General features: G+C 39.0%; 1 protein-coding gene across 1 annotated transcript in view; it reads left to right on the forward strand.

Moving 5' to 3' along the window:
• LOC139168050 (kalirin-like) overlaps window positions 1-13,142 on the forward strand; it is a 408,535-nt gene that overhangs the window by 318,985 nt on the left and 76,408 nt on the right. The window contains exon 2 of the mRNA XM_070753397.1: window positions 9,576-9,650. Coding sequence (XP_070609498.1) covers window positions 9,576-9,650 — 75 coding nt within the window. The remainder of the gene's footprint in view (window positions 1-9,575; window positions 9,651-13,142) is intronic.

Here is a 13,142-nt window from a genome sequence, read left to right on the forward strand (position 1 = left end):
ATGTCAAAGCTCCGCCCATGGAATTCCCTATTGGGATTCCCCACGTCCGTTTGAGCCTCCCAACTGGCCCGACAGCTCCGCGGCTCTTTTGCAAAGCTGACAGCCTGGCGGCGGGGCTTCTCAGCATCCTCCTGAACCCGAACGCTGAACCCAAACTTTTGCCGAACTTCCGGGTTCGGCATTCGGGAGAATGCCGAGAAGCCCCCCGGCTGTTTCAAAAGGCGACAGCTGGACAGCAGGGCTTCTCAGGGGCCTCTCAAACGCCGAACCTGGAGGTTCAGCAAAAGTTCACATTTGGCGTTCGGGTTCGGGAGGACGCCGAGAAGCCCCCCGGCTATTTCAAAAGGCGATAGCCGGCGCCGGTGCCCAGCGGAGCACCATTGTTGCTGGGGGGTTTCTTGCACGCATTAATTGACTTTACATTGTTTCCTATGGGAAACATTGTTTCATCTTACGAACTTTTCACCTTACGAACCTCCTCCAGGAACCAATTAAGTTTGTAAGAGGACGTATTACTCTATTAAACACTCTAAAAAACTTCAATACAAAAAACGTATAATTTAATATCTTAAATATAGGAGAGACGTAATGGTTTTCAATATGGAAAGGAAGATGTTGCTACAGATTAGCTACACAGAGAGATTAAGAGGAGTTTAGTTGCTATTAAAAATGATCAGCATGAGGTGAATTTAATGGAGGGAAAAAATAGAACACATAAAACAAGGGTAATGTACTGGTTCCAGAAAAAGAAGGGCTTTAAAGGCTTTGTTAGTTATTTGCTTTGTAAATAATTGGAAAAAGATTCATGGTTTTAATGCCAAAATTCATTTGATGCTAAATATCCCATACTTAGACTTTCAAACTGCCCAGAAAAATCCAGCTACGGCATTCTAAACAATGTGGGTTTTTTATGATAATGCAAGGTCTGAATGGAGGCCAAGGTATTTGGGAGATTCCATATCTCAACCATTTTGCTAAAAATAGACTTAAAATTAGGGAATAATCATAATTTCAGTTAAGATTCTAGGAAGCAACATCCTTATTTAACACAATACATTAGTTTAAGAACTGGCGATTCATTCAGAGGATATGTTTGTCACTTGCCAAACAGCAAAAGGAGTGCAAAATGAACTGACAATCAAAGGAGTAAAAATATATCTCTGGCAACCAAGACTGATTCTGGAAATAGAATTTATTAGAGTATTAAGGTGTGTTTTTGCTGGAGGAGTAATATAAAAAAAAAACCTTGAGAAACAAAATGAACCCTGGCTCAATTTCTAAGCTAAATTAGGATGTTAGAATCCTAAGACAATGAAAGGGCAGAAGAGGGTTGGGTATGTGGGTGGAGAAGAAAAAATAAATAAAGCTTACACAACATTTTACCATTGGACTGGATAGGTCCAGGTTCCCATCTACCATCAGCTGGACGATTTTGAAACAGAATGACTGTAGGAAGACAAAAATATGATCTATGCTGGTCTCTTGGAGGGAAAAATGGGATCAAAAATAAATTATGAACCCCCAAATTACTTTATAAGCCTAGTGTAATATGAATAAAGTCTATTTTGTATGTATATACACAGTATATATCAGTGGTTCTCAACCTGGGGATCGGGACCCCTTTGGGAGTCAAATGACCATTTCGCAGGAGTCACCTAAGACCATGGAAAAAGACAAATTTCCCATGGTGTTACGAACTAAAGCTTCTATTCTGGCGCCTTGGAACTTATTTTACAATCCAACCAATCAGGCATTTAGAGTGAGGGTGCTGCCAATCAGCTTAAAACTGTGTTGGGAGAATTGGTGCTAGACTTATGTTTGGGGCTCACCACAACATGAGGAACTGTTTGAGAAAGGTTGAGAATCACTGGTATATATCATGCAAAGTCAAAAAAGTGGGCCAACGGGAGAGCCCTGATGGTGCACTAATTAGAATGCAACATTGCAGGCTAATTCTACTGCATGCCAATAGTTTGATTCTCAATGTCTCAGAGTTAATTCAGCCTTCCATTCTCCCAAAGTCAGTAAAATGAGGACCCAGGTTGTTGGGGGCAATATGCTGACTCTGTAAATTGTTTAGAGGAGGTTGTAAAGCATTGTGAAGCGGTATATGAATCTAAGTGGTAATTAAATAATATAACACACTGGCAAAAGTGGTTCATGAAGATAGACAAGGACCAACAAAGAAAAGAAAAAGTAGCTGCTAATCAAGCTCTAGCCTCAAACTTGTGATGTAATTTGGTCTTGAGGACAAACTGAATTAAATAAGTAATCAGACAATTTTACAATTGGTGCTTTTATAACGTTTGTCTTCTGGTATTTCTTTACCTCATTTTTAATGATGCAAATTCTTTACCCTTCATTTTGTCATCTTTCATGAATTCATTTAGCTAAACTTTCATCCTTAGATGAGGCCTGCTGCATCTTGATACATAATACACTTCTCTTTTGTTCCTCCATAGTTCGAACGATAAATTAATGAAATGCCAGACTGAGATTAAAAGTGGAATCCTTACCAGAATAACAGGGCAGGTTTTCCATTGAAAGTAGACAGAGGGGTAAGATACTGGACCTATTTTGAATGCGCTGATGCAGTGATAGGAAATGCTACAAAAGGTATACAGCGTTCCCTCGATTTTCACGGGTTCAAACTTCGTGAAAAGTCTATACCACGGTTTTTCAAAAATATTATTTAAAAATACTTTGCGGTTTCCCCCCCTATACCACGGTTTTTCATGCCCGATGACGTTATATGTCATCGCCAAACTTTCATCTGCCTTTAATAAAAAAAATTAAAATAAACTTTAATAAATAAACATGGTGAGTAATAATCTAAATGGTTGCTGAGGGAATGGGAAATTTTAATTTAGGGTTTTAAAGTGTTAAGGGAAGGCTTGTGATCCTGTTCATAGCCAAAAATAATGTATTTACTTCCGCCTTTCTACTTCACGGAAATTTGACTTTCGGGGGCGGTCTTCCCCCGCGAAAGTCGAGGGAACATTGTACACTGAAGAAATGTATGCAGAAAGTAGCCAGGTGAAATTAAATTCATTAACATTTTAAAATATTTTTAAGAGGGCTAGGAGATACAGAGAACAAGATGAATGTGGTTCTATCATGTGGACTGTACAAAAGGCTGAATTTTAGCATCTGACAATGAAAGTGATTTGTCTGATTTATTCTTGAGCAAGATCAGCTTGTCCCCTGCAAATCCTTACTGCAGATAGGCAAGGGGAGGAAAGGTAGGTGGGAAATTTATTGTTGGTACTACCTGTCCAAAACATATGCATATATGCCGTACTTGGCGGGCAACTTCCAGACATTGTATCTTGTTTGAAATGAAATTGCTGTACAGGAAATAATGGGATTAGAAACAGCTGGCCAACATATGGAGATACTGTGATGTAAAATGTTCTGTACATTCATATTTGCAAGTACAAAAATGAAGCCAAGTATCTTTACCAAACTATTTCCTGTGTTGTGATTTCAGTGGTCACAGTTGGTTGTACGCTCGTATTACTGATTTCCATTTAAACTTCCCTTCCTTAGTAACAAAAACAGAATGCATTCTGATAGCTGAGGAATATTTCTTTAGTGACTGCCCATGGAAATTGCCCATCCTCCAAGAGTTTAAGATTAAAGTTTTAGGGGAAAGGAACTCTCTAGTATCTATCCATTTTGCTATTTCCTCAAGTGGCAAAGTATAGTAAGTCTGAAAGAACTTACTGTTTGATGTAAAGAAAGCATGAATTATATAAGGTATACTAAAAAAGAGTCAGATCTATAGGCTAAACACAATGGGTTTTATTAATTTTTTTTTAAGAGAAAATTTTCCTATACTTAGGAATGTTCAAAGGACCAACAGTACATCAAATAAGGAAGGAAATGTTTAGAAAAAATGGCAACATTTAATATAATTTATATAATACAGTACATTGTCTGCATGGCCTGACTTTAGGACATGACTTTTTTGGTATATGTATATATTATGTATTATGCTTTCGTGGATTTCCACTTCCAACTTTATGCCTTTGAAAACAGCGCAGAGTTTAAGTCAATTGGTCTTTTCCCATCACTTTTCCGTCTATCAGGCTAATCTTGAACTGAGTTGTTGCCCAAGACATGAGAGCAGCTCTATTAAAAGATAAGAGAGCAACCTGAGATTCATGCGTGTGCCAAAGATGATTGATAAATTATATAAACTAAAGATAATTTAAAATTGTATGCCATTCATCTCCCCCACAAGGTGACTCTGGGCAGTTACAAGTTATAAAACAAGTAAAAAAAAATTAATCAAAATATTAAAACATTAAAAACTACACAGATTAAAATATTGCTGTTTTTTTTTTTAAAAAAAAACCATACTAAAACAGAAACTAAGTAAGCTAAAAGATGGACAGGCTAAGGATCAGGTCTTCTTATCCATCAGGCACCTCCAGCAGCGAGCAACTCCCTTGGGGTCCCAGGCCAATCAGCAAAGCCAGGTTTTGATATCATTCCAGAAGGCCAAAAGGGAGGGGGCAGTTCTCACCTCCAGTGGCAGAGTGTTCCACAGAGATGGAGCCACAGCAGAAAAGGCTCTTCTCCTTGACACTACTTGCTTCAATTCATTAGCAGATAGGAATTTCTGCAGGCTCCTTCTGCTGGCATGAACAGGGTAGGGTTCTCCCCAGTGGCGGGCCACCAATCCCGTCCCTACCAGAATGGCCCGGGAGCATGGTCACGCCCGATGCTGCATTCAGCATTTGCGCATGCGCAGAAGCCAAATCTTGTGCGAGGATGCACACGTGCGAGATTTCCAGGGGTTTTTTGCTTCCGTGTATGTGCAGAAGCAAAAAAGCTTGGAAACTGGACAAAACAAGGTAAGGGCCGCTCTGACTCTTCTCCCATACGCTCGCCTGCGCAGGTCCGCTTATGGCGGAGCTGCCACAAGAGGCTTGCCTGCTTCCTTCCACTTGCCTGTTTTGCCACTCCACTCATGGTGATGCCACCAAGAGCAGCCTGCTCACTCTCGTCCGCTTGCCTGTCTCGCCGCTATGCTCTCCTGCAGGTCGATGGGCCATGGCGCGGGGAGCAGGCTGGGCGGCCCCGAGCTACTGCTGTGCAGCCCACTCTGTGCTCTCCCGAGAGATGCCTACAATATGGGAGAGCAGAGAAGAGGCCCTACGGCCAGAGCTCGGGCAGGTCGCTGTTGCTGTTGGCCCCAGCTGCCATTCTAGGCACTGCAGAGAGATTTGGCTGTTGTGCATGGGCAGCAGGTGAAATCCCATGTGGATGTCCTTGCAGCAGCGAGATTTGGGCAAAACTTGCTGATTTCTTTGCTTACGCACATGCACGGAAGCAAAACCCCCAGTATTTTTTACCAGAATCTCACCGGTTGTGCGTGCATGCCCAGCATTAATGGAGTGAGGTTATGCTCTCCATTTCCGCCATTGGAATGGTGTTTCCGCTGTTCTGGCTCGTGGCCCATCCCTGATTGTCACATTGGAGAGAAACGTCTCCTCTGATACCCTGGATCCATTTTTATCCATTGCAGTAGTCCTTCTTTTGAATCGAGACATTGCAACAACAAAGGGCCACAATGAGGAAAATTGGGGGTAGTTGTATGAAATTATTATTTTTAATGTTGCTCCATTTACTCAGGGAACTCCATAAATGGATCACATTAGTCTACTAATGCCTTTTGAATAGGTGTGCTTATCCATAATGGGTTTTCTTAGGAATTGGCTCTTTTTAAAAAAGAAAAAAATATCTGAAAGAATTGGTGTTAAGAGCCCATCTTTCAGAGCTCTAAGTGATATTGTGTAATAATTAAGAAATTGAAAAATGCAAGGGGTTGACATGAAAACCACCATTAGGAATGTTTCAGATACTCAAGGCAATTTGACAAATTCAGTATGAAATAGGATGCAATTTGCCACTGCAGAGCTAGCGGTTGCATCTAGTTTGTAGCTATGAATTTGCTTTTGCAAGTCATCCTCGACTTAGGACCACAACTGAGCCCAAACTTTCTGTTGCTAAGTGAGACATTTGTTAAGCGGCTTTTGCTCCATTTTACAACTTTTCTGGTCACAGTTGTTAAGTGAATCCCTGCAGTTGTTCAGTCAATAACACTGTTGTTAAGTGAATCTGGCTTCCCCATTGACTTTGCTTGTCAGAAGGTTGCAAAAGTTGATCACATGACCCAGGGACACTGCAATGGTCATAAATATGAGCTAGTTGTCAAGCATCTGAATTTTGATCATGTGACCGTAGAATAGAATAGAATAGAAATTTTATTGGCCAAGTGTGATTGGACACACAAGCAATTTGTCTTGGTGCATATGCTCTCAGCGTACATAAAATAAAATATAAATTTGTCAAGAATCATGTGGTACAACACTTAATGATTGTCATAGGGGTCAAATAAGCAATGAAGAAGCAATATTAATAAAAATCTTAGGATATAAGCAACAAGTTACAGTCATACAGTCAACATGGGAGGAAATGGGTGAAAGGAATGATGAGAAAAACTAGTAGAATAGAAGTGCAGATTTAGTAAAAAGTCTGACAGTGTTGAGGGAATTATTTGTTTAGTAGAGTGATGGCGTTCGGAAAAAAACTGTTCTTGTGTCTAGTTGTCTTGGTGTGCAGTGCTCTGTAGCGACGTTTTGAGGGTAGGAGTTGAAACAATTTGTGTCCAGGATGTGAGGGGTCATAAGTGTAAATATGTCACTTTTTTCTTTATAACTTCGAACAGTAACTAAACGAACTTATTGTAAGTTGAGAATTACATGCACATAGTTTTAAAAATTGTGGGGAAATATATCATTTTTTAAAGGAATTTTATAAATGTAGGAAAAGAATACTTGAGAAGAATGTGGTTTTTTTCTTTTTCTCTGCCGGCCTTCAGTAATAAATCATCATGCTAACCACTTCTCTTTAGAAACAGAAGATGAGCAGAGGTTAGCTACTGTTGGTTAACTCTTAAGAGGGAAAGACTTCATTACTGTGAACACAAAATGGCTTCTAAACCAGCGGTGTATCTTCTGTTCAGCATTGCTTGGCTTTGGTGCTAGGAAATTATAGGTTCCTTTGTCTGCCATAACCGTTGTTGTCCTGATGGTGTAGGTGGAATTTCAACTGAATAGTTATTATTGTGTGAGGGGAATGTGAATTGCATTCACTCCCCACTGTACCATGGCAACCAACATTTTGTCCTCCCTCAACTGTTAACCAACAGCTGAGCTGCCTCAAGTCAGCCTAGAAATGACTCATGCACCTTGGCAGAAAAGCAGACGGGCTTCTTGTTTGGGAAAGGCAGGAAACCTGAACTTTGTTGGGTTTCTAGGGAGGATAAAGTGATGATTTATTAGTCTATTTAAGAATGAATGAAGAGGAAGCCGCCAAGGCCCAATCAGTAGTAACTACCATATGGCATTTTACTTTGCTTTGATGAACGTGTTTTGAAATGAAATCATAAAGCATACTTCTTACTTGTAGCATTTATGCAATGATCTATTTGTACAGATAGTCTTCGACTTAACAAAAGTTCATTTAGTGAGCCTTCAAAATTGCAATGACACTGGAAAAAGAGACTTACGATCATGTTTCGCAGAATACCTCCGAGACCGCCTTCTGCCGCACGAATCCCGGTGGCTGATTATGTCCCACAGAGTTGGCCTCCTCCAGGTCCTGTCGATTAAACAATGTCATCTGGCGGGACCCAGGGGAAGAGCCTTCTCTGTGGCGGCCCTCTCTGGAACCAACTCCCCCCAGACATTAGGACCGCCCCCACCCTCCTCACCTTTCATAAGTTATTAAAAACTCATCTTTGCCGCCAGGCATGGGGAAATTAACGAACACCCAATTGTCAAGGTTGGTGTATGGTTTGATTGGATTGTGTGATTATTTTATTATAAGGGTTTTAAATTGTACTTTTTAATAATTAGATTTGTACACTGTTTATGTTGTTGTGAGCCACCCCGAGTCTTCGGAGCGGGGCGGCATACAAATGTAATAAATGATAATGATAATGATAATGATGATGATAATGATGATAATGATAATGAAATAATTATTATTATTATTATTATTATTATTATTATTATTATTATTATTATTATTACAACCTTCATAGCATCCCCATGATCCCGTGATCAAAAATTCAGATTCTTAGCAACTGGTTCATATTTATGACTGTTGATGTGCCTCAAGATCATGTAATCACGTTTTATGACTATCCCACAAACAAAATCAATTGGGAAGTCAGAATCACTCAACAGTACTGTTACTAACGTATGAGCTGCGGTAATTCAAGTAACAACTGAGGCAAGAAAGGTCATAACATGAGGTAAAATTCACTTAACAAATGTCTCACTTAAGCACAGAAATTTTGAATTCAATTGTGGTAGTAAGTCGAGGACTATCTCTACTGCAATGAGTACATCTTGAAGCTATGGCCCAGAGAAGCTCTTTGGGGAATGAAGTTCAGATGGATACCAGAAAGAAAGGGAATTGATCCCCAATCTATATTTTTAACAGGCAATTCAGTCTTCTATAGAATTCTTTCTTTCCTATATACCTTGCTTCCTTGTTGCAGGTTATGCATATTAAAGGGAATACAGCATTTTGAGAGATGTATGTGCAGGTTTAAGGTTTATTCCTCTGATTCACAAATCTTGAATTTCAGATGTGTTGATATTGATTGATTGATTGATTGATTGATTGATTGATTGGATTTATATGCCGCCCCTCTCCGAGGATTCGGGTGGCTCATAATATATAAAAGAACAATGCGATACAAATCCAAATCGAAATAATATAGACCCACTAATCTAAAACTAAAATCCCCATTATTAAAAAGTAATCATACCACTTAACACAACATGCATGTCATTCGTCTGCCAGGGGGGGTCTAATAGCCCCAAGTGATATTGTGTAATAATTAAGAAATGGGAAAATGCAATATAAAAGTATACAACTCCTAGGGACCGTGATTAACTTTAATATATATTTTTTGTATTTTTGAAATTGTTTTAATTTTTTCATGATCTTGCCAGCCTACTACTTCAGCAGATGGACAACACCTTAACTGACTTTTACTGATTTTTGAAGTTGAACAAGTTTAACCTTAAATGGGATATCATCAGAGTTGAAATCACTCAAAGTGATTATTTTAAAATAAATAAATAAATCCCCTAGAGAAGAATGTCTGCCACTTTCTAGCAATAAAATTGCATGTACAGTATATAATCACCAGGAATCAGTCTTCAATTGGAGGCATTTTCAATCTCTACTGCTTATATTTCAGTCTAGATATTGTAACAGTAGGATGGAAAATTGAAAAAAAAACCCCACTAATTTGATTCTGTAGTCTGATCATGCAGAATGTTTCATGGATAAAATGATAGATTTTTCTTTAGAAGAAAATTGCAGTGGGTCAAATTTTTTAGGTCATCACATCTTTTCAACCCCAAAGTGTAGAAATTCACTTTCTATTGATTTGGTAGATGAAATAAACAAGGTCAAAAGGTGGAATATCTTTTAACTGAATATTGCTCTTTTCTCCGCCCCCCCTCCTTCATTTTTTGCAGGATCTTTCCGCAACGATGGCTTGAAAGCTGCTGATGTCCTTCCCATACTAAAGGAAAAGGTGGCCTTTGTTTCAGGTAAGTTCACAATTTTTTCATTTCCATTCTGAAGTTTAATTAATGCTAGCAAAAATTAGTTTTGCTTCGCTTCTGAGTTTCAAAAGATATTAGGAAGCAGTAATCTATTGATTGGATTTAAATAATGTTTTAACAAGTAGAATCCCAAGGGTACCTTTTACGCTATGTTGTACTGACATTTTAATGACATTTTAAACTCTGTTTTTAATTTCTTTTCCTTTTTTCCTTGCCTCTGTGAGAAGTTTTCTTCCTGAAAAGATGGACACGAATTAAATGAACATGGTCCGATGTTCAATTTTTACCATCATTACTTATGCTTAGTGTTGGGCGAACCCAACGAAGTTCGGGTTAGGCGAACTTACCTGAACTTGGCGGCGGAGTTTGGGTAAGTTCGCCAAACCCGATGGGATTCCGGGGGCGGGGGTTTGACATCATGGAGACTCCTTCCTGGCCCATGGCTTTATTTCCTCCTCAACTCCCCGTTTCGGTCAGCCAGGAAGGAGTGTCTGTGATGTCAAAGCTCGGCCCCTGGAATCCCATTGTAGGATTCCCCGCCTCCTTTTGCGCCTCCCTCCCAGCCTCCCAACCGGCTGACGGCTCCCCGGCATTCACCTTTTTCCGCCGCCACCGGCGCCTGGCTCCCCCTCATCAGAAGATTATAGCCGGGCGGTGGCGCTTCGCTGTGTTCGAGTGAACGCCGAACCCGAACTTTTTAAAAAGTTCGGGTTTGGGTTCTGCATGCCAAACACCACAAAGTTCAGCACGAACCCAAACTGTGCAAGTTCAGTTCGCCCAACACTACTTATGATTAAAACAAAAATCCTATTTGTGGAACCCAAAATACTTTTTGTATTTCAACTCCCATTAACACAAACTTGGCCAAAAAATATATATATGAAAACGTCATCTAGCTGATCTCTTGGTTATCTACCCATTGTCAATGAAAATAAGGTTACAAGGATAGAATCTGGCTCAATATAAGATATCTTCTTAAATAGACTCTCAGATGTGTCTCCATTCAAAGTCCAGGAATCAAAAATCCCAACTCAATGAAGATAGAGAAGAGTACTTTTACTAGGCAAGAACTAATAGCAACAAAATGAAAACAAGATCTGAGGCAAAAGGTGCATAAATGGCATATAGGAATGATCCCCAAAACTCCCCCCAGAACCCCGTCAGACAAATCATCCAATCCCTATGCCCCAAGAGGTCATGTGGACATACATGTAGATTGGGCTTCCACATCTGGTATGCCAAAACTGTTGACCTTGAGTAGGCTGTAAACATGTTTAATCAGCCTGGCCTTATGAGATGAGAACTTTCCTCCCTAGGTCCCCTAATTTAGACACTAGACATCCCCAGTGCAGCTTCCTTCCCCCCCCCCAAAAAAAATACCTAACTTTTTTCCTCTCCCATTTCTATGGCAGCCAAAGCAAGCAGGCAGTGTGGAGGCTGACACAGATATTGAATGACCTGTAATTTCTTAGTTGGTTAGTGGATTAAAAATAATGAGTTGTTTTAGACTTGTGCAATGACTTTTGTATTTCTCGATAATTTAGCATGATGACATATGGTTCTACATATAGCTAAAATTAATTAGAATTTCTGCAAATCTATTTGGTTCCAATGCTAAATTAAAATAAAAGGATTGGGATGTAGTTCAATAACAGAACATATTGAAAACCGCACAACATTCTCACATTGTATCTGTAAGATAAACTTCCCTCTGTTTTTGAATGGTTGAAATTTAGAAATAATATAACTGCAAAATAAGGGGTCAAAAAGTGTCAAAAAGTCAAGTCAGAAGAGAGACCACAGGATTCCAGTGGGCCAAGATAATAAAGATTAAGTAGCAAGTATATGCTAATTCTTAAACAGAAAACAAAATGTCTTAAAGACACATTATTCCCATTGTTGGGTGATCAAATACAGAAGATTATCAAACTCTTACACCTTTAATTATAGTGTGAGTAAGAAGGGAAAGCAGTTTCCAGACCTAAATCAAAGTGTGGGTTATGATTTATAAAACTCACATGACTTGTGGGTAGGTTATTTGAAAGATTACATTCTTTCTCTCTCAATCTTCTTGAGTTTTAAGATTTTCAGCAGTAGCCTTCTTTATTCCTCAGAGGGACATTTGCTGTTTCCATCGAGGTTCTGAAATTGCAGATAAAATAAAACTGGGAAGGTTCATCTTAATTATTCTCCTTGCAGCAAGTAAATAGGTTTTTATCTCAACCGGCTTTTGCTCAAATGGGTTTCTGCTGATGGTTGTTGCTTACTGCCTAACTATTTATTTGCTTTCATGCTTTAATTACAACTGTCTATTCTATTTTGTGCTTTAATTATTATCCATTTTGAAGTGGAGAAAAGCAAGAGAATGGAAAAGCAAGAGGTAATGTTAATACATGGCAAATTTTGTGAGCCAAGAGTTACTTAAGTGAGAAGGGCAGTCGTACAAATTGAATGACTAACTGCATGTAATAATTGCAAAAAATAATGAGTTTTATTTCCATGTTAACATGGATGTGCTATATTTTTTACCAGAAGATGGATAGACAAATCATAAAAGTTGTACTTCCATGCCTTTGGAATCAATACTGAACTGAATGTTCAAATACTGTACATTAATTACAAAGTAAAAGATGAATGTCACTGCGTATGTGCTTTATGAATGTATATGGTTGGCATGTATGATCCATTATTCAATATCTTACTTCTAGACATTGCCAGCGTAAAAGGAATGCAGACTACTTTGACTATTGACCTAAAATAGTAGAATAGAGTGATGCTCAAATTTAATAGACATCGGTCAGGCTTCATCTAAGCCAGTTTCATGTAATTGCCATCTCCATATCGTTCGTGTATTGCTCGATTGTTAGCCATGCTCATGTTAATAATAATAATAATAATAATAATAATAATAATAATAATAATGATAATAATAACAGCAGCAGCAGCAGCAACAACAACAACAACAACAGAGTTGGAAGGGATCTTGGAGGTCTTCTAGTCCAACCCCCTGCTTAGGCAGGAAACCCTACACTACTTCAGACAAATGGTTATCCAACATCTTAAAAACTTCCAGAGTTGGAGCATTCACAACTTCTGGAGGCAAGCTTTTTCCATTGGTTAATTGTTCTAACTGTCAGGAAATTTCTCCTTAGTTTTAAATTACTTCTCTCCTTCTTTATTTTCTACCCATTGCTTCTTGTTCTACCCTCAGGTGCTTTGGAGAATAGATTGACTCCTTCTTCTTTGTGGAAACCCCTGAGATATTGGAACACTGCTATTATATCCCCTCTTGTCCTCTTTTTCATTAAACTAGCCATGCCGACTTCCTGCAACCATTCTTCGTATGTTTTAGCCTCCAGTCCCCAGATCTTTATTTTATTTATTTATTATTTAGATTTGTATGCCGCCCCTCTCCATGGACTCGGGGCGGCTCACAGCAAAATATAACAATCGTAACAAATCCAAATAATTTAAAAT

Source organism: Erythrolamprus reginae, chromosome 1, assembly GCF_031021105.1.
Source record: "Erythrolamprus reginae isolate rEryReg1 chromosome 1, rEryReg1.hap1, whole genome shotgun sequence".
NCBI classification, from domain to species: Eukaryota; Metazoa; Chordata; class Lepidosauria; order Squamata; family Dipsadidae; genus Erythrolamprus; species Erythrolamprus reginae.